This window comes from Pelobates fuscus, chromosome 2 (genome assembly GCF_036172605.1).
Source record: "Pelobates fuscus isolate aPelFus1 chromosome 2, aPelFus1.pri, whole genome shotgun sequence".
In the NCBI taxonomy this organism is placed as follows: domain Eukaryota; kingdom Metazoa; phylum Chordata; class Amphibia; order Anura; family Pelobatidae; genus Pelobates; species Pelobates fuscus.
Genome location: NC_086318.1, coordinates 31,310,392 through 31,333,190, shown reverse-complemented (window position 1 = coordinate 31,333,190; position 22,799 = coordinate 31,310,392). Strand labels below are relative to the sequence as shown.

General features: G+C 39.8%; 1 protein-coding gene across 1 annotated transcript in view; it reads right to left on the bottom strand.

Annotated features, from left to right (window-relative positions):
* The window catches only part of TNFRSF21 (TNF receptor superfamily member 21), a 93,504-nt gene that overhangs the window by 44,216 nt on the left and 26,489 nt on the right, over window positions 1-22,799 (bottom strand). Inside the window, exons 3-4 of the mRNA XM_063442053.1 lie at window positions 18,895-19,329; window positions 1,554-1,819 (exon numbers count right to left, since the gene is read on the bottom strand). Of these exons, the coding sequence (XP_063298123.1) occupies window positions 1,554-1,819; window positions 18,895-19,329 (701 nt within the window). The remainder of the gene's footprint in view (window positions 1-1,553; window positions 1,820-18,894; window positions 19,330-22,799) is intronic.

The window sequence follows — 22,799 nt, the reverse complement described above, 5'->3', positions numbered from 1 at the left end:
TACTTTTGTATCTTTTATCCCCAGCGAATAGCGATAAAATGGTTATGCTCTCCCTTTTTGGGTGCAAAGGATTGGTTTCTGATAGAGGTGCGGTATTCAAGTTACACGTAAACTGTCCAGGCAGTGTGAGTGCTTACCTACACTAACTATAACCGCTTTCTGCATCAGAAATTCACAACACCCAGAAACCCTTGTTGTGCAGAAGTGAACGGGATATACTTATCACTGCCAGGGCAAGAAAAGAGAGAAACGAGGCTGGCTGAGAAATTCCCATATCTGGGGAGACCTCACTGCAGAAGCTGAAAATGTGCAGCAAATGTGAGTATCCGTTTTAGTTTTTGTTGTTTTTCCATCACCTATAGAATCCATAAAACTAAACACAAAAATGGGTAGAATCCAGCCTGGAGTGTCTCTTTAATTTGTGGATATTGGTTTGAAAGGCTTAATGTCCTAAAACTACTTACACAGTTCTAATTTTCAGTTTGAAGATGCAAGCATCAAGTGCAACAACAAACTACACAGACAATTACTTTTGTAGCCAATGAAGCTAAAAGCTATGTATATCCACGTGTCTGGCGTGTTTTCTACAGACATCACTACTCTATGGATCACTGAGTTCTGATTTTAAGAGAACTCCATGTATCTGCGAGAAGTCTCAATGTTCCGGGGCAGTTTAGAAAGACTCACTCATGCCTACTGAGCCCGGAGCTCGGGTGTCTCTGCAGTCTAGTTTGTCAATTGGTAAACCAGGTCACAATCTCATCTGAAACAGGTCAAACCAGGTCATTGATCCAATGTATATAAAAAAAAAAAAAAAACACACAGTATGCTCTGCAGATGAGTCACTGATGTTTTAAAAAGAATAAGACAGCTATCCTGCATTATAACCGCTGACAGGGCTGTCTTCGTGTAACCACTGGCAGTATCACGAACAACTGTACCTGGTCCAACAGGCTTCTGATAACCAGCATCACTCAAATGACAGCCAAGAGCAGGCCCCCAAACTGCTGTCTGGAATCTCAGAGAGAGACCTCCTAAATACCTCACCCCTAACCCCTCCAGATAGCCATGTGGATATGACATCTCTCCCGTACTCCATCCGCAATTCAAAATAAATAAAGATGTCTTTCCTTCCCTCCCCCATTACCTCGAATAACTGTACTAAGGGTTGCTCAGATCAGCACAGGCTTTGTTGCAACGGTAAATAAATATTCAGAGGGTTTTAAAGAACCTTTTATTTACACTGGACTAGACCTTACCATACTGAATTGCTTTTTAGGTTTCTGAAACTTAGGTTTCAATGGATTAAATATCTAGTGGGTATTTTAATCAGAAAAAAAAAATTAATTTTTACAGGCAATTTTGAATTACAAAGCTCATAATGAATTATTTATCGGTAGTTTATACTCATTAAAGTATGTTCATTGTTGTTTTTGTGAGCACTTTATGAATATGAAATGCTGAGTTTGAACCATGAGGACCAGCTAAAATAGCAGGAGTTAAGAATCATTAAGTTCAAAACGAGAACACAAGCATGGAAAGTGATGACCTACCTGTACCGTATCCTCCATTAGGCCTCTGATCTTCTCCACAACATCATTGCGCCTGTGTTGGCGTAAAGCGCTTATGAGTTTTGCAAGAGTGGCTTCCGGCCCTCGGATAGTCCAGTGCTGTAAGGCTGCATAGGCTCGCTCGTGGTCTGCCGTGTAACCGTTGGAGAACGCCGCCACCTCCTGCTCGTTTGCATTGCAAAGAAACTGGTAAATATCTTGCCATTGGCTCCCGACCTGAGCTGCCACAAGCTTCAATATGTCAATACCTGAGGGGAGAAACAAGGGAAAGGATTGAGAAACATTGTATCATTTCATTCTGCAGCCACAGGCTTTATATCATCACTCCTCTGGAGTTTACACCATTGCATAGGGCTTTGTAAATCACCTCTAATTAGTGTTCACCTTTTTCATAGACGTTCCATTTTATTGAAATATATTTTATTTAGCAAATTACATCGTAATGCAGGGCAACCAGTGCATTGAAGGGCAAATGAAGAGGAGAAATAGGACCAATTAAAGGAGCACTATAGGGCCAGGAACACAAACATGTATTCCTGACCCTATAAAGTTAAAACCACCATCTAGCCCCCCATGGTCCCCTTTGCCTCCATAAATATAGTCAAATCTTATTTGTATTCATGTCTGCAGCTGCTGGCTCTGCCCATGTGACATCATCAGAAGTGGTGGTCTGAGCTTTCACATAGGATTGGCCGAGACTGTCAAGGAAGCAGATCAGGAACAGAGCCAAAGACAGGCCTGGCCAATCAGCATCTCCTCATAGAGATGAATTGAATCAATGCATCTCTATGAGGAAAGTTCAGCGTTTCCATGCAGAGGGAGAAGACACTGAATGGCAGTGCTGCTTACTCTGCAGCACTGCCCAAGGAAGTAGCTTTAGAAGCCATCTGAGGAGTGGTCAGTGGAGTTATCACAAGGCTGTAATATAAACACTGCATTTTCTCTGAGAAGAAACTGTTTACAGCAAAAAGCCGCAAAGTAATGATTCTACTCACCAGAACAAATGCAATAAGCTGTAGTTGTTCTGGTGACTATAGTGACCCTTTAATTGTCACTGCAAGCCTAGAGTATCCACGGCACACTCTCCAGAAGCGAATTTCTACTCGCCAATGTCTACAGGGCAATTGGAAATTATGAGCCTTTTCCTCAGCATTATGTTTAATTTAACGCGGCACTGTCAAACATGTGTGTTTCATGAAGATCAATATTTATATAATATTCATTTTGACGGTGTTGAAATTTCACTGAAATTGCAACCCACTCAAGAGATATACGGAGACAAATCATGCCATTTCTAGACACTGGACAAGGCTATTGCTATCTAGAAGTGTCAATCCCTACAGCCGTCACCAGTGATGGCTGCAGGGAATTGGCTCTGTCAATGAAGAATCCCACGGTAACACAAGATCTTCCATATACCTCAATTCTGTACTGTTGCACATGCTTGTCAGAAAATGACTTCTAGAGTTCATCTGCCCAGGGGGCAGTGAACCGCAGGAGTGGAGGTGCTATTACATTCAGAAGAAGCTTGCAGAGGATCGAGATGCCTCTAAGTGTTCTCCTGTCTGGCACAACTCGAAGCCTGTAAGTTTCCGGTGTAGGTTAACAACCCTGGGGCTAGTCCTTCTGGAGCCTCTTTGTTATGAGTCATTGGAAGTATGGGGCCTGGGTTTGTTGTGAGATGCATTTCAAAGCAGGGAGTACACCATTTGAGGGATGTCCAGTATTTCCTACAAGACCAACACTGGTAGAGAGTACCTAGATTTCACATGATCTAGAGATAACCACTTAGGGTACTTAGTTTTGTGTTGCCAATCTACTACTCACAAAAGGTTTATACATGGCAAATCTGCCCTGCACCTAGCTGTAGGGAGACACAGAGTATTCTGTCTGAAATGTCCCCCGTTCCATACATAACCCAGGAACAACATTCTTCGCGTTGCAAAAATGGCTTGGGGACCATGATGGGATTAGATTGGAGTAGGTAAAGTATCCTGGGTAGGACATTCATTGTGAGAACAAGACTTAATCATCTAGAATTGCGAGTGTAAAACTTAATGATCGAGCTTTAAAAACAATCTGACCATACAACTAGAATCTTTGCCTGGATGACCGGATTTGTTTTTCCAGAGAAAGAATATCAAAGATAACTGCAACAAAACGTTCTGTGACATGCCATCAAAATTGCTGGTTCTCTTGAAGGTCAAGAAACGTCCGCACAGAATTATCTTGTCTTGTTGTGTACTTAGAGGCTGTTTCCCCTGCAATCTTTTTACGGGTTTCTCTAGAAACGTGTGATCTTTCTGAGCCAAGAGCCAGATTTTTGGACAGAACAAACAGATGCAATACGGTAAGGATAGGCAAACATTGGACACTCCGGATACTGGCAAAGAAGCAGTGAAGATGTATTCCACAGCATACACCGCAACAGAGTATCTATCAGTATCCCTGAACTTGCAGCATTTTACAACCATGAACACATCTCATCATTGCTGTAGTCCATTGTGTTTAAAGAGATTTGCAAAACTCATGGAATATTATTCCCAGCATAGTTACATTTCAATAATTAGAACAACACAACCAATTGTTGGTTGTATGCAGTCCATTCTTGATCTAAAGCACAACTGTCACTTTCTGTAATAGTGCCAGTTCTGGACTCCCAGTTCTGGACCAGTGAATGTTATTGAAGTGCTCACTGGGGTATAGTAGGGATATATAGAACACACATTTACATCTTCGGCATTGGTGTCTAGGCCAATACCATCGCCTCCTATTGTACATCAACAGAGAAATGCTTTATAAACACACACGAGCCTGGATATCTCTTCCATAGAGCCAAACCGGAGCATTTCCCTGTACAAATGACACCTGTGACAGTAGACGTTAAACAACTAACCATTTTAGATAGATCACACAAAATATTCAAGAGGTGAAAATATAAGTTTTTACATAATGTACTCACTTATATTTTTTTAAAATAATACACACAAAAAAAAAATAAAAAAAATATACACATAAATGTTCAATCCTAAACTTTATCTAATCTGTTTCTATTAACAACCTGTGTCTGAAACGCATTTTTTTTTTTCCTGAGCAAGAAATGGAGGGACTGTGTTTTCTAATTTACAGAAGCCAAGTAGAGAAAACTTCAAAATTGGAAGTGCTTAAAACAAGATTTGGTTTGAGATTTTAATCAAATTTACCCACAATCCATCAGTGAAATCAGTTCCGCAGAAGGACACACAGCAGACAACGTGGGCAGAGGATAACAAAATCGCTTCATGCAAACACTGACATGCAGCATAAACAAGCAATGATCATAGATCTAAAAAAAAAAAAAAAAAAAAGGCAAGTGGCAAGGATGGGAATGTAATTATTTAGATATAAGAGGACATTAGGAAAGGAGAACTAAATAAAATAAATAAACACGTGCCAGGGCAGCTTTAAATGCATCTCTTCTTTATATGAAGTGTTGCTGCTGATAGCCTCCTATATGTATTAAAAAAATGAAAATGAAAGGCTGGATGGTAAGAGATTATTGTAGAGCGTACAGCATTGCGGGGGCACGTATAGGTCTCCTATGTTTGAAATCTTCAATAAAAATTGAAACATGAAAAAAAAAGTTATTGTATAATGATCTGCTACCATCCCGCCTTTGCTCCATATATCACAAGAGCCAGACGTCTTGTTATTTTTATCTGTATCTGTGCAATTCAGGGATGTGAGCAGACCATGCTGTGAGTAGAACAAAGTATCCACCTAGATCTAGTCCTTGCTGCATAGCAGCAGATACACGGGGACCTTTCTGTGGAGGGCACCACCTGTTGAGAAGAAGGCTAGCATATTGATGTAAAGTTTATGAGCCTGACATTTAATGGCCCCGCAACAGAAATGTAAGTGTCCACGGGGGTAACAATGTACATTTTATAGATGTATATAAAAAAAATTTCAAGAAAATATATGTAACACAAATTATGGACTGATACATAGCAAATACTCAGTCATTATATTAATAAAAATGTATAGTGTGCAAATATTTCATGAAGAGTTTTTCTCCTAGTTGGACTCAAAGCGGTTTAGCACATTCATTTGGAGTATTGAACTTGTCAGACAATAAACAGATGTTAATGTTACCATTACCCAAATTAATAGCCCTCCATCTATCAATTTCTGAAGGATGCGCAGCTTAGTTGGTCATGCCAGGAACTAAAACTATAACCACGAGGTCTGAACACGCACTTCAGATACAGTATTGAGAAACTCTTTGGAAGATGTTTTTGGAATAGTTTAAATGAGACACAAGGAGAAACGAGAACGGGTGTTTGGGACAGAAAAACAGTTTTGTAGATTTTATCCAGTACGTTCCTCAATTCCACTGAGAAAGTCATTGTTTTTGTGGGACGTTCTGTTCTAACCATCCCAGTAAATGATCCACTAACACTTCAGTGAGGCGTGCACCACCAGCTTTCCACAAGCAGCAGGCATTATTTTCCCAAGATTCCGTGTGCACACATGAAGACCAAGTCAAGTGCAGGGAACCATGGAACATTTTAAATTTCCATTGAATGCAAAGCTCTGCCTTGCATCGGATTCAAAATAGAACAAACAAAAAGGCATCAACTGATCATTTTTATACAGCTATCAGAATATGCCATTCTCTACACCCAAAACGGTGAATTTTAAAAAGGAACATCTAATGCTGAAAGTCACGATGAGTCCTGTTTAATATATCCAAACTAGAAACAGTTCATACTGTCAGATCCAGAGATTTATAGCACAATACCAGCTCATATTCTCAAAAACCAGATGGATGAAAAGGAAATGGCAAAACAGATTGTTAGAGTACAATATTCAAACTTCTGTTTACAGGCAACAGATAACACAGCTATCTCGGATTCTTTACTTAAAATGTAACTCCAACCATTATGGCCACTTCACTGATTTGAAATGGTTATGGTGGTAGGAGTATGGAGGTGCAGCATGTCGTCCGTATCACTGCAATCTTAATCTTCTCCTTTTCAGGCGCACACATGCAAGGGGAAGAACAATCTCCCCTCCAATCAAGGGTTTTTTTGTTTTGTTTTTTGTTAAACTGAAAATCCCTCCCTCTCCCCATTCCCTTATCCCTTCCTTCGCCAGCTCAGAAAACATGCACATCCATTCTGAGCTGGTGAAAAAGCTCCAATCACAATCTTCTCTAGGAGATGCCATTGACTGGACCACACACGGTATTTTCTGACATCAGATGAAGGAGAAATATCGGCGCCTGAAGCTTCTCCAGGTGCTAGTCTACAAGTAAGATTTAGGTCATTTTTTTATGTTTTACATGGGAGGGGAGGACGACTAGTTAGCAAGCACTGCAAGACCAAAAAAAATAAAATAAACTGTCAAAAGGGTTGTAGTAATCCTTTAATAGTAAGGTTTACATTGCAGTTTGTGTTTAGGCCAGGTTTTTAATTAATTTATTGGGATTAGCGATGCTGAATCTGCTTGTTTTGAAGTTGTGCCAGAGAAGGGCCTGATCACGCCTGGTACAGAAGCCACACACTATGTAACAGGCCACAAATGTAGACCCAAACATATAACTACGCGCAAGGGTGTTTAAAAAAAAATGAATCGATGCTTTTTGTAAGAAAGTGGGGAAATAATTATAATCATAGTAAAACCAGTGAAATATGTATCTGAAATGTCACTTATATAAACAATAAGCAAGCAGTTACAACACTTGTATGGGTGTTTTATACAAGACAACAAATGTTTTTTTAGAGGTAAACCCACACAACATGTAAGTGGAGATCTAACAGTCTAAAGGGATATTCCACAGCCCAAATACAAAATAAATAAATATAAAATTGCTGTTTAGCAGATATATTTCCAATGAAAACATACGTGTATTTGATTATGTATTTACCATTGGGAGTATATATAAACACATCTTGTGAAAACTGCAGGTCTCTTGCCTTCAGCCTTTGCAAACCTTCCCCTTCATTACCTGTTGCCTGCTTGAAAGCCAGGGGAAGTAACCAAATTAATATTTAAAAGTATCAATGCCTGTTGAAATTTGCTCCTTTTATAAAATGAAAAAAGACAAACTTTACACAAAGCTTTTCAGCAAGCTAAAGTGCTTTACAGATGTGAAGGGTCTCTTTAAATTTGCACCTGTTTGGCATAGGGTGCACATCTTGAAATAGAGCATATCAAGTAAAAAAAAACAAAAAACAAACCGTATGATACTGTAAAATAAAACCAGTGTGATGTGAGTAAATACACTCACATTTGATGGAGCCGATGGGTGATTAGAGGCCCATAAGATTAAAGCCAATCACCCATAGGCTCCACCAAATGTGTGATTTTATTTTACAGTATTATACAATTTTCTCTTTTTTTTTTTACCTTTTATGTTATATATGAGGATACATACCAGACGTCAAATAGGGGTGACTCTTAAGTTTAGTGCGGTACTTTCACTTTGTGTGGGTTTATCATCAAAACGTACTTTGTACAATATCAAAAGTGTTTTACCATAAGGGCACGCTGGCAGCCTCTCACTGCTATTCAAGTAGATGTCCTTGCCTAACTTAATGGTAGTCAGATTTTAGACTTAGGAATTATTAAAGGCAGAGTCAAACCGAAAAGCCCCAGGCAACCGGAGTGCTTTGCACCACCATTGTTTTTCTTATAATTTACCAGACTGGCAAAGTTTTAAGTCGTGTGGGTTCCATCTCTTCCTGTTCCCTCCAGAATTTGGTATATCACACTGAGGCCCCAAAATATGGCATTATATTTTAGCACTCTGTCTGAGGGATTGAAGCATTATAAAATATATTAGAAACGATCTGAGCAGTGGGGAGCAGAGATGTTATTCTATCTGAACTGTGGCGAAAGTAATCTAGCCACTGGTTCTTGGAAGGGCCTGCTTGCCAGCCTCTTGCCCCAGGACTATGGCCCATGTATTAGACCTAGGTTCAGGACTGTGGAAAGGCTTTGTTCGTGCCTTTTCCCCCTCTATAGTTCGGTATATGGGGCTTACCGAACAGATTAGACTATTGCTGTTCATATACCTACATGTCGGTTCGTCCACCCATTGTAAAGCGCTGCGGAATTTGATGGCGCTATATAAATAATAACATAATAATAATAATACCGAATGAACTGTTGAACGGACCGACCACCCAGAACAGTCGTGTGCTGTTTATTGCTCTCATTGACCTCGCTAACCGCAACGTTCTGAGTGGTTAGCTGGGTGGCCGTCGTTCGTATGTGCAAAAAGCGTCATCTTCAGCAGCGAACGCATACCGCGGTGTTTGGTCGTCGAGTGCATGGAACTATATTTGGACACTTGATGGCGCAGACACCTCTGGGACTTCCATCTCTTCCTTCGTTCGACTGGATTAACTTGAAAAGAGCGGTGTTCGGTGGAAACACACTCCAGAACAAGAGTCACAGACTAAGTATACATACAAACCGGTTACATTCATATTTATGTTATATTGTGAACTACCAAACTAGACCAACCACAAACCCTGATTCTCTGAAACAGTTTTGGGCATGGGACCATGCGTGCGGTCAGTCAAACTAAGACTTCCATGAAAAACCTGAAGCCCTGAATCGATCTGGGTGATTTTTAGAATGTTGGTCCCCCACATCGGGGCTATCAGGAGATATGACTATATTGGGGGTATTTTTAATAAGTTATATAAATGTGTGTTTTTGTGTCTGGAGATAATGGAGTTAATACAGTGCTTGACTCAATTATCTCCCAGGTAAAGAGGAGGGATTAACCCATTATGTTTGGGAGTGTCCTGGATCTGAGAGCCAATGTGATTGTGTTTTTGTTTCTACTGTGGTTTACTCTCAGGTCCAGGGGTAGAGTGCCCCTTGCATGGGGACCTGCATATAAAGCCAGTTGTGGTAGTTGTGGCTACCAATAAACGAGTTCCTCTTCACCCTCAACATAGAGCCTCATCTCATGTGTGGAGGGGACAGCTATATTCACTATGGTGATTGCTATATCACTATGCTCCCCATGGATTATAATCACTTGCTCTTTTAAGAGTATATTGCTACACTCTCTTGGAGGAGAGGTCTACCCACTGGAAGCTGGATTCTGGTCTTGGGTCCAGGGTGGGTGGAGGACAGCGAGACCTCAAGTGGGGACTACAGTGCTGATGGTGTCTAGTGGAGTGCTTGGAGTACTCGATGAGAACTAGGAGCATCAAATAGCGGAGGCACCCGGTTGGATTGACACAAACACTATTCACTCTGAAGCTACAACACGAATGGCTGGGGAAGGGGCCTAAAAACCGTGCATCACTATGCCATACGCCATAAGAAATACAATTCTACAAAGAGCACAGACAGAGGAAATCAACCCAAAAAAGGTGGGTTCATTTCATACGTAGAAAATAGTAATGTTTAATGGGTAGATCATTATTTTACTGATTGCCAGTCCTTAAATAAATAAATAAATAAATAAAACAGTTTGCCAGTGAATCAGACTTGTATGAGTCTTGCTTGGAGGGTTAAGACAGACTTGGTTTGATTCCAGATAGCCCTTGAAGCATTTTCTAAGCATACGTCTTATCAGATTATTAGACTGATCTATTAAACTAACAATTCGACCAAACCATCTGTCTGAATTGTGTCATTTGTGTGTACTCTTCCTTATTCCTTCAAGGACTATCAAAGACATGAGTGTACAGTCCACTCATACCCTCCCTTCCCCTCTTTAACCATTTAACCCCTTAAGGACCAAACTTCTGGAATAAAAGGGAATCATGACATGTCACGTGTCCTTAAGGGGTTAAAGAGCTACATTTGTTAAGTCTAGAATACTAGATCAGCTTTGACTTAGGACTGTCTGCATTTAAAGAATATAAAAATTGTAAAAAAAAAAAAATTCATTGAAGGATTTTGATTACGTTTTTTTTTATTTTATTTTTTTACAATGTGATAATCATAAAAAAAAAAAACACAAATTATATTTAAAGCGGTTGACATGCCCCAAATCCAGTCCCACTTTGCTCTGATTCAATAATGAGCACAGAAAATTAAATTAAAATATTCCAGTTATGACTACCTCTGTCCATACAATGTATTTTGTGACGTAATTACATAAAAATAAAAAAAAACTAGGCATCACATGCTGTGCCTGAAGGCAATAAAAAAAAGTTACATAAATTATTGCCTTATAGGGACACTCTAGGTTGGAACTACCCCATTTAAATGTATTGCATTAAATATATATATATATATATATACACTGCATTTACAGTGATACTGTAGACATCATAGCCATCACAGCTGGCTGAAGTGGTTATGGTTCCAGGAATGTCAATGTGTTCTGTCTGTCCGAGTTCTGATTTTTTTTGTATTGTAAGGAAGAAGACTGTTCTGGTCAGTCTCGAATGTCACAGATTACTCAAAAGAAATACATTTTTAATACGCATGTTTTACATTTCCCCCAGTAAAACATCTGGAAAAAAAAAAATTGAGTTTCCCATAGAATGTTCTGACCGGTCAATGATCTATGATTGACAGGTGGGAGAGGGTAATCAATATGCCATTAATGTCACAGCACGGTGTGAAGTTCCTGGTGCGGCTTTTCTACACACACTCGTGACATCACTGAAGTTGCTAGCGGTTCACTCATAAAGAGGCCTGTGATTGGACCAATTCTCTGGCTCAGAGAGCATGTATGTGCTCCGGGCCGGCTAGTAGAGGTTGGGGGTGAGAGGTGGGAGGCTGCCTAAGTCACGTGTGCTGGGTGTGTAACTAGTCCCCAGCACAGAATTAAGAATAGCTCATGATGTGCAGTGTTTCAACCCGAAATACTGCACATACTGACTCCTACCAGATCACTGAAGTGGCCATGGTGGTTGGAGTATCCCTTTAAATCTCACCTCTTCAGAATAGCCTGTGGCCACCCAGGGTAATCGTCATTCCTCAAACCTTTCTCTTACTCTCTCAACTTAATTAATGGATCCATTTTCCACTTTACTCTCACCTACCAATTCTGCCACTGTTGCACCCGGTCACCTGGTTGCTGTCCCACCACGCTGCCCTTCCTGTTATGTTTTTATACACCACTTTCTCTAGATTATAGAATAGACAAAAACTACTGGATGAGCATATCCCTGTGTTTATTTCAAGACAGACTTGAATATCTTTGTAATTAAACACGTTTATTCCAGAACCATTTATTTTGCATATCAATTAAAGGGAAGATACTATGTGGCAAGATGCAGTAAAATCGGAAAAGGTTGAATGACCTTTGGGAGCAGTGCATTAACCAGGATAAATCTCTGGGGCTCCCAAAAAATATAAATATTTAATTTCAGTGTTCTTGTTTTGGTAGAAATAGTCAGCGGTGGCCACTTAGCACAACGTACAGAGCTCTCATTGTCCCAGTTATCGCACTTGGCGTGACACACTTAACACAATGACATCACAAAACGAAGCATATACTGCTGGAAACAGAGACTGGCATGATTTACCTACACAAGGTCAGGGTGAAAACAGAGACTTGGCTTTAAGGTAATATTTCAAATTCTGATTTAGAAAACAAAACAAAAACAAAAAAAACACACAAAAAAAAAAAACAACAGACATTCTAATAAATAGAAAAGAAGACGCCCATATTACAGCAGATAGCAAATGGCCTAATTAGCGATCCGATTCTCGACGAGTCTGGACTACATGCATGACTTGAGGCAGGCAAACAATACATGTGATGCTATGCAAGGAACAAAAATCCTTTGATAAACAAGAGCCTCTATACCACAAAGATCACTCTAAGCCTCTACATGATATACACACACACACACATAGAAGCAAATAGGCAACACAAGTTTGTCAATCAAATGTAGACAGAAAAAAAAACAAATGCGTTTAACCATCCAGCGACAAATAGCAACAGAACCGGACAACATAAAAAAAAAAAAAAAACACTCCCCCATTAGCGGTTCCCACCATTGGTAACAAGTCATTCACACCCATAAGGTTAGCGAAAAAGTACGGTTTGATTTTGATTCAAAAAGTGCCTTCACTCACACAAAAAAAATATATACATTTTATGTCCCCCTGGTTTAGCCAGAAATTGAAGCAAGATCTCACAAAATGCTCAAGAGTATGATATTTAGAATAAAGCCAGTGTGGGACTACCAACGTGGACGTAATAGAGCTCTGCTCATATAGCTCTTTATTATTCATAGAAACACAGAGGCCATTACAATGAGCTGTCTGTATGCGGATCTAGAGAGGGTTCCTGCACGTTACTGACTGAAACATGGCTTGCTGAGACTCCTGGGAAATGTAGTTTACAGCAACTAGATATTACTGCATATAAAAAAGGATGAACCTAAAATCTGAGAATATTGGGCAACCACATAATCTACAAATCCTTATAACCTGCTACCTGACACTGTATCGTTCGTTTGATCACTAGGGACTCACATTGTGTGTCTGATAGACACTGAGCGTATGTACACAGAGACAATGAGATAAGAGACACAGGAGAAACACAGAGACTCAGAGAGACAGAGACACAGGATAAACACGCAGAATGTACAGAGAGAGAGAGATACACAAATAAGGTACATACACAGAGACATAGGCTACACACAGAAAGAGAGACTGTGGTGATGTATACATAAAGACAGCCACGAGGGTACATACACAGAAAGAGGGACAAACACAGAGGTAAATACATCAATAGAGCTGTATGTAGACAGATTGAAGTATATATGGGGATAGAGATAGACACTGAAAAAGATAAATGGTTAGAGAGACACACAAAAAGGTAAACAAAGCAAAGCAACAAACACGGATGTACATACACAGATATAGATGAACCCACGGAGGTAAATATGTTTGGAGACGCACACATACAGAGGTAAATAAATAGAGATGCACAGACACAGAAAGACAGAAACATAAGTATTTAAGATACACAGACAGACAGAGGTAAATACACAGAGGGGGAACAATACAGGTAGGAACACGGATAGTGGTACATAGACAGAAGTAGGTTAGATACACAGACACACACTTTGAATGTGGCATATAAACAAAGAGGGACTTGTACAGATACAGAGAATGTGAGAAGGACAAACACCGGTAAATACACTGGGAAAGAGTCATGAGGCACATTGGAGATGACATGCAAAGTGACATCATTGTGACATCATAAGGAAATGATATACATGGTCCGTGTGAAGTCACAGTGAAAGTGAAGCTGTCAGATAGAAACTTGATACTGATCAGACTGGCAGAGAAGGTGTGGAGGAGGCACTATAACGAGCAGACCGGAATACTTGACAAGATATTCCTAGAACTATTACTTAGCCTACACTAGTGTAATAATAATACCGATAAGCTGCGTGTGTAGACAGCTGACAACACTGACACACAACTCCCAGTATCTGCAATTCACTGCAGGAAACAAAATTAAGGGTCGATCTATAAATGTAATTTGCACGCTCTTTCCCAGGGAGTTTGAGGATTAACGCCTTCAGATTTGCTTTCCACGTCCTCTAAATGGAATTGCGACACCCACATCTAAAGAGCATGCTGTACAGCCGGTTTGAACCTGCCTGATCTGAGCCCTGCGACTACGCTGAAACAACAGTTATAAAACCAAATAAAGGCAGTACAAAGCTCCATCCTGGGGGGATCCAGGGCTCATGTGGGTCTCATGATACACTGTAACTGGGAAGTTAGATTTAGCCTGTCGAAGGGTAGACGGAGTTCATGGTCAAGCTTTCACAGATTCAAATGTTTAATTTGGAGAGAATAGCAGAACACGTCACATTGTAACAGCTTCACACACATCGAAGGTTAGATGCATACAGATACACACAGTATAAAAATATGCATTTGATCGAAAATCAGTATTGATCGAAATCATGTTTTCTAATCAATGCTTTTGATCTATATTTGAAAACCGCATTTAAAATAATTTTTATTTTTTTTTTAAATGCTATTTGAACATTTGAAAAGACATGCCCCGGCTATATATAGTCCTACAATCCCCAAACTTCTTTTAATGCACACGGAATAAAAAGTAAATATATAAAATATACACACAATGTGTGCTCATACTAAAAATCTGGCCAAGTATCAAGATGGGACAACAACTAGGCAATCAATTTTTTGGCCACGACCTGGTTTATAGGGTACTTCAGGTGACAGGCTCAGGATAACCGAATTCTGCACTACGGGCGCTGAATGGTTTATCATAAAGACAAATGATGTATTTACTGGAAGGTCTATAGATAGACATTATCTATAAACCCTGTAGGTACTGCATTACTGTAACATTCCCCTATAGGCACTCCTTATCCAGCCCAGCTTCTATTTGCCGTGCATGGAGACACTTCTCTACGCTCTCGACATCAGTCACTCCATTCCTATACTCCTCTAGTAGGTGCTAGAAGTCCTGGCAAGGAAGTAACCATAGCAACCACAGCACATGCACTGTGGATTCTATACTGGAGAGCCAGAGAACAATCTAGGTAGGTTCTCCTGTTCTCCCAGTCAGTCAATTCTACAGCCCAGAGATCTATGCTGAAGAACAGATTGAAAGGTAGGGACGGACTAACTGTTTTAAATAGCTTTTTCTCCTAATCTATACAGTTAATAGCACAGTCTATAGCCAAAATGTAATGTAGTACTAAACAAAAGGTTGTGTGTACCATTACAAGTACACTTTAAGGGACACACACACACACACACACACACACACACACACACACATACATACATACATAGAAACATAGAATGTGACGGCAGATAAGAACCATTCGGCCCATCTAGTCTGCCCAGTTTTCTAAATACTTTCATTAGTCCCTGGCCTTATCTTATAGTTAGGATAGCCTTATGCCTATCCCACGCATGCTTAAACTCCTTTACTGTGTTAACCTCTACCACTTCAGCTGGAAGGCTATTCCATGCATCCACTACCCTCTCAGTAAAGTAATACTTCCTGATATTATTTTTAAACCTTTGTCCCTCTAATTTAAGACTATGTCCTCTTGTTGTGGTAGTTTTTCTTCTTTTAAATATAGTCTCCTCCTTTACTGTGTTGATTCCCTTTATGTATCTAAATGTTTCTATCATATCCCCCCTGTCTCGTCTTTCCTCCAAGCTATACATGTTAAGATCCTTTAACCTTTCCTGGTAAGTTTTATCCTGCAATCCATGAACCAGTTTAGTAGCCCTTCTTTGAACTCTCTCTAAGGTATCAATATCCTTCTGAAGATATGGTCTCCAGTACTGTGTACAGTACTCCAAGTGAGGTCTCCCAAGTGAGGGGCATACATACATATCAGCTGGTTCAAAAGCAGTTTAATTTATATAAAAACATGAATGAAGGATATAGTAGCCATTGGCTACTATAAACCAACTTAATCCATGATTGTTCGTGATTGAACCGGAACGTGTCTGCTGTAGGGCAATGTTTTCAGTAAACGCAGACTGTTCACGATGTTCTATGATGAAAGTAACACTGCTGTGGGATAGGCATATAGCTGGAGATATGACCAACTTCTATTGAAGGAAGAGTGGGACATCGGTGATAGGAGTAAAGACTGTCTGTAATATGGTGCTTGGAATAATCCCTTAAAACGGTTTATAATTCATACTTTAACGCACTTTATCTACCGTATTACAGTACAATTTGCAGGTCTCCGTGAACCCTTCCAGTAAACGTTATGATGATTTGGGCATGTATTTGTAAAACAACACTCTTTCGAAATAGCCATTGGCAGTTCCAGGGCAATGGTTCACACCATCTGTGCCACCTTTATCACATCACTGAGTTGCTCAGATATGTGAATTGTATAAAACACGTTTATTCGTCCTGCGATCCAAGTGGTTTTACATGGTCACAGTTCTAAAGGCTGAAAAAAAAATAAAAAGACTCAATCCATCAAGTTTGGCCTTTGGCACATCTATCAAAAAGCAATTTCAAGCCATTTCAAGTTTTGCTACTAAATAGGAAAAGGGCATCTTGCGTGCTATGATTCATTGGTGTTTTGTATATTTGAATATGGATTTACAATTAATTTGGATTTTGAACTACTTCTATGCGATATTTCCCATTTTAGATATCAGCTGTTAATTAGTATAAAATTTTGCATTTTCAATCTCTGACATAGTGGTGGCTTGTTCTGGCGCAAGCTGAAACAGTTGCCATATTTCTGGTGAAAATCAGCATTGAACAATTTCAATTATATATTTTACAACAGCTGGAAATCTACCTTGTGGCCATCTAATGGCTATGGGCCAATACCTTATGGCCATCCCTGCTAGATATGAGTCAGGACTAACCTAGGCACATGTTTCACAGAGCAGAGAATCCAGTTAAACCACGCCATTATACAACTACTATGGTTGGAACCATGTGCTATACCGCTCCAGCATTCTTACATGGACTGGGATATTTCAACCACTCGTACAGAGAAAGAGAGAAATTTGAATAGATATTGTGTACAGTCAGCCTGGAGATTGGAATTATAATTGTCTTACGTCTCCCCCTCTAGAAGGCCAACAGTGACATTGAATAGTCTACAATCTAACAAAGATGATCATTAATGGAATAGATTCTACAAGAACAGCACACTGTCAAAGCATAGAATTCAATACATTCTTTTCATGGGGAAAACATTTTATTTCTACCAAGGCAGTCGGTTAGCCTGGGGCCAGTCAGAAATGCAGAGATGTTAGTGACCTCTGTCAGGGCTGTAACAATGAATACACTGGTTGAACATGAAAAATAAAATACATGTTAAAGTATGTCTATACTATATCAGCCAGGGTGGGAGGGCTGCGGAGGAGGTGAGTAGGTGAAGAGAGCAGCCATATATGTGCATAGTCCTACCTGCTTGACAGACTGCCTTGCAAGGCAACGTGGTCTGCACTCCCCTAGTGCAGCACAAAGCACATTTAAAGGAACACGCCAAGTTCTGTAGTGGTTATGGTGCTTGTAGTGCCATGACACCTCCCCTCAGTGTAAATAGTTAAACTGTTTGCCAATGACTGGGAACCAGTCACCTCCTTCATTGAGGATCAGAGTGTCCTGCTAGGAGCTTCCATTAACACTCCTGACTTAAACACCGCCATACAGGGCCAGTCGATTGGCTGCGAGTGTCAGCTTAGTACAGGGAGCTTCCAGGTCACACGGAGGAGGTGACTGGCATCCAGTGAATCCCAGGTAAGTTGACATAGGGTAGCAAATGTTTTGACTTGCAATAAGGGAGGGCAACAGGTCACTCTTGGCACCAAAACCACTAAAGCGTGCTGTAGCGGTCATGGTGCTTGTCCTATAATGACAGGTTCAAAACTGTATTACAAACACCATAGCAACCCTCTGCCCCACCCCCGGCGATGTAAAGAAAAACAGAACAACACTTTTTTTAACTTGATTCCAGCGCCTTCTCCTCCAACATAAGCTGATGGGTGGAACCGAATGTGCATGTGCACATTCTTTCTCATAGGGTTTTTTTTTTTTTTTAAACACCCTGGACATTCTCATGCAAAGTGTGAGGAAATCCAGCGTTGTTTCACAGAGTCAAACTATGAAACTGCAAGGAAGCACCCCTGGTGGCTGTCTGGTAGACAGTCACTAGAGGCAGGTTTAACCCTGTTTCTCTAAAAAATGTTTTACATTGCACGGTGAAGGCAAGAGGGGCATTGCACCCAGACCCCTGTCTTAGAGAATAGCCACTGCATGAAGCGTGATTTGGTGCAATGAGAGGAACCATGCTGTGAACAGAAAACCCCGACATTCTCAAAATAAAAACTTTACACGTTCACATATCAGCTGCAGGTTAAATGTATTTTAAAGTGACTCCGTTAACAGAAATAGACGCCTATGTTTATTCTTTTTAATTCTGTTCAGCAGTAACCAACATAAAAGTGCAAATCTGGGAGCTAATCTCCATTTGGCTGCTGATATCACATGATCTCTGCAGACTTTTTTTTTTTTTTAAAGTTTAAAAACTGATGCAATTTCAATATGGCTGCCTCCATGTTGAACCACTGACGGCTCTCCACTGGTAATTCCGGCTAAATTTGCTGTTGCTTGACATGATTAATTTTGCAGTAATGTTTTTAAAGGATATATGTAAAGAAATTTAAGGTGACAGCACCACTTTATATTTATGATTAACTAAAGTGAATAATAAAAATGAGCAATTAACACAATTAAACGGCAAATAAACCAGATACAGAATTTAAAGTGCTGGCTAACATTTCATAATAGTGACCATGACGAAGCCATGGAACCCTTCATATAAAACACACATTAATAGTTTCTGCTCACCATGCCCATTGCAGTAGTAGATCCATTTCTCCCGGTTATGAGCCAACGCATTGGACTTTTTAAAACCCGCTTTCTCAACAATGGAACTTGGATCCTGCTTTGGTCCTTTTTTTAAAGTTCGGGAGCTTTTCCGGACACTACACACCACAATGATTACTAGTACAAGAAGCAGGAATAAAACGATCATCCAAGGAAGGTGCTCATTTATGTCAAAACGATTGGAGTTCTGCCGGGGAGGTCCCCTTTTAGTGGTCTTAAATTCAGTGTTCTTCGCACTCTGACCGGCAATCTTCACTATTCCTGGGTGCTGGACCACGTCGGTCAACTGAGGTCGCTTGGTATGGTCAGTCTGTTGGCGTGACGTGTCCCAATTGTCTGTCTTATTCAAGTATTTTGTGTCATTCGTTCCAGATTCAATGTAAACGTCGGGAGGCTCTAAAAGACGAAAAGAAAAAAAGAGGTATTGGTTACAATTGCCATTTTGTAGAAAATAAACAATGAAACAACCTATGGTCAAGTTAGATTGCGCTCACATCTATGAAACGTCTAAGCTCACTGAATGATGTGGTTTTCGACTTTGAGGTAGCCCTTTTCCAAATTAATTAAAAAGTACCTTTTCGTGCTAATCACGGATCCTACTCTGCAGCTTTGAGAGATCGACTGTTTGTGTTGGCTTTCACGTAAGCTTTCCACGAAGCTATGCCACCCATCATGTAAACAAGACACCTGGAAATGGCGGCTTGAGGTAATGTGAATGAAAAGATTCTTTGTTTTTATTAGAACATTACCATGAATACTGACCTGGAAAACATTAAACAGCCAGCTCATTTCTTTGTGTTCACTTACCATTCCGGAACTATGTCTGCATCACCAGGACATTCCACTGCAAGTATTGTCAAAATGTATACTTAATGTAAAATAAAAAAAAATTAGAAAAGTAGATCACAGCAGTGTCTGCTACCCACACTTTGGAATGAGAAGAATTATTAGCCAGTTTATAATACTAGCATGTTTTAAAGGAATATTCCACTGCAGTGTTTATGATGAAAGGGGTGGCACCCCTAATTGTAAGTATTCAAACCAGAACGTTTGTGGGGTCTGTCCCGCACCTCTCCCTGCTTCCACTACATCTGCCAAAGAACAGGAAGCTCCTGTTTTGGAACTTCCTTTAGCTATCCTGTGCTAAGCACTGCAGTGGCTAGCTCGTTGGCTGAAAATGCCATGATTAAAAGCAGTTATTGCTCTGGCTTCCCATCATGATCTTGCTTCCCTAAGCCACTTTTTTATTTTTATCAATTGGATTACTCCTTCAACCTAACATCTATCACACATTTAGGGTCTTAAAATTCCAAGAGAATTAGAAGTATTAACATTTTTGTGAACTTTGTAACGGGAAGTTATGTGAAATTTCGATGAATGTTAACGGAGTACGGTTGCCGTTTTCAAGTACCACCAAAATGATGTGTTTTAAACACACACACATATAAATGAGACGAAAACGAAAAGGTCAATTGACTTGATCTAAGAAGTGTTGAAGCACAACTAGATCAGAGAAAATTTAATTGAAATTCAAATACAATCAAAAAATACAAAACAAATTACAGACTGCTCTTATGGGCAATGAAAAGGTTGACAACCTTTGTCATTTCCGAGTAGCTGTCACTAGCAACAGTAGAGGGGAAAGGCATCTACTCTTGCTTTGCACCAGACTAGAGGTTCTATTAGGAACTCTTGTGAATACAACAATGACAAGGATCCTGGTCTGAATACATCATCTGAAATACAGATAGCTGTGTCTAGGAGGTAGAGCTTTGTGTGAGTATAGCGCCTATTAGCTTCTCCAACAGCAAACAATAAAAACAAGCATGTCATAAAGATGACAGCAACACTTTAAAGCTATACATTCTGCACTCCTTAAAGGTCATCTTCAAAGGGTCCTCTTCAGCCTATTGTTCCTGGAAGTTTTCTTGTAATTGTCCTATTTATAGTTAAATCCCCCCTCTCATAATATTGTAAAGCGCTACGGAATCTGTTGGCGCTATATAAATGGCGTAACAAATAAATAAGTAGGGATGCAGAACAAGAGATACACTTCTAAGGTACAGATATGAAAATATATATATATATATACACAACCTTTTGATAGCGAATTAGGCGATATCTATATAAAAATAAATAAAATTGCACATAGTGTATTACAGAATAAACATAGAGGACACGCAGGATGATAATGTGGAACTCACAAGATTGCAGTGATAATCAAGCCCATCATCCTCAGTCAGAAAAAATCTTCAGAATATATGAAACACAATCTTCTATTTTTCCTTGTAAAGTAAAAGAGACAAAATAATAGTGCAGATGGAAATAAAACTTGACAGAAAATATTATACAATGCACTTACAACAGGGTCCAAATAAAAAAGCATGTAATCCACTCCAAAGTGGTAACGACAGCATACAGAGTAAGTCCTCCAAATAGTATAATCCGACGCGTTTCGTCAGGGATTCTGTCAGGGATTCGTCAGGGATTCTTCCTCAGGGATTCTGTTTTTCTGTTCCACAGGTCGCCGTTTAAATATGCCGCCAAGATACCGGAATGTGCTTCACCTGTATGGATTCTCCGTCGTGTGCGTTTCAGCTTGGAACGCACTACATCCGTCCGGCGTCACTTCCGGTTCCGGTTTGGCGATAAAACCCTTCTGTGCGTTCCATGTTGGAACGCATAGGCGAAAAAAAACGGGTGTCGTTACCACTTTGGAGTGGATTACATGCTTTTTTATTTGGACCCTGTTGTAAGTGCATTGTATAATAAATTCTGTCAAGTTTTATTTCCATCTGCACTATAAGATTTTTTCTGACTGAGGATGATGGGCTTGATTATCACTGCAATCTTGTGAGTTCCACATTATCATCCTGCGTGTCCTCTATGTTTATTCTGTAATACACTATGTGCGATTTATTTATTTTTATATAGATATCGCCTACTTCGCTATCAAAAGGTTGTATATATATTTTCATATCTGCACCTTAGAAGTGTATCTCTTGTTCTGCATCCCTACTTATTTATTTGTTACATTATTGTTTTTGGTGTTGTAAGAGGGCACACTTTTTGGTAGGTTTGCTGTCTTTGTTTTTTAGTGGTTTGGGTATTTCTATTGCCTTAGCTATATAAATGGCAATAATAATAATAATAATAATAATAATAATAATAAAGACCATCACAAGTTCATCTTCTATTAATATATTTATTTGAACAGTATAACATACATCCTAAATCCTAGGCAGTTGTTGGTTCCCATGGACTGGTTTGGCAATGCTTAAGCCAGCTCTTTCCAAAGCAGCTCTCATGTACCTCCAAAAATTTGGGATTTGGGCTACTATGTTCCAATAAAGAAATGGACTATTAAAAGGTGGGTGACGTGGCGGTGTGTGAAGTTTTAAGATGGTGGGGTGCCAGACTCCCCCATAATTTTGCTCCTCCCTACACAGTGCAGAGATACCCGTACAATACAGAGAGCTGAGCATAATGCAGAGATACTCATACAATAAAACAAGCTGGACACAACATAAAGATATCTATAAACTAGACCTGAGTACAATACAGAGATAACCATACCTCAGACAGAGCGGAGGAAAAAAAAAATAGAGATATAATACACAGAGCAGGGCACAATAAGGAGATACTCTTAACTATCCCACACAGCCTCAGGATCACAGTGATTGATTACACAGATTTGCAATACAGAGATACCCATACAGTACATGTCTCACCATAATCCATCTCTCTCTCTGTCTATCTTTCTCGCCTCTCTTGGCTCTCTCTCATGCGCTCATCTTCAGTAGTTGTATAATAACTTTAGCTTTCTATTAAAAAGGTACACACTGGTCACCAGATCAACTTCATAT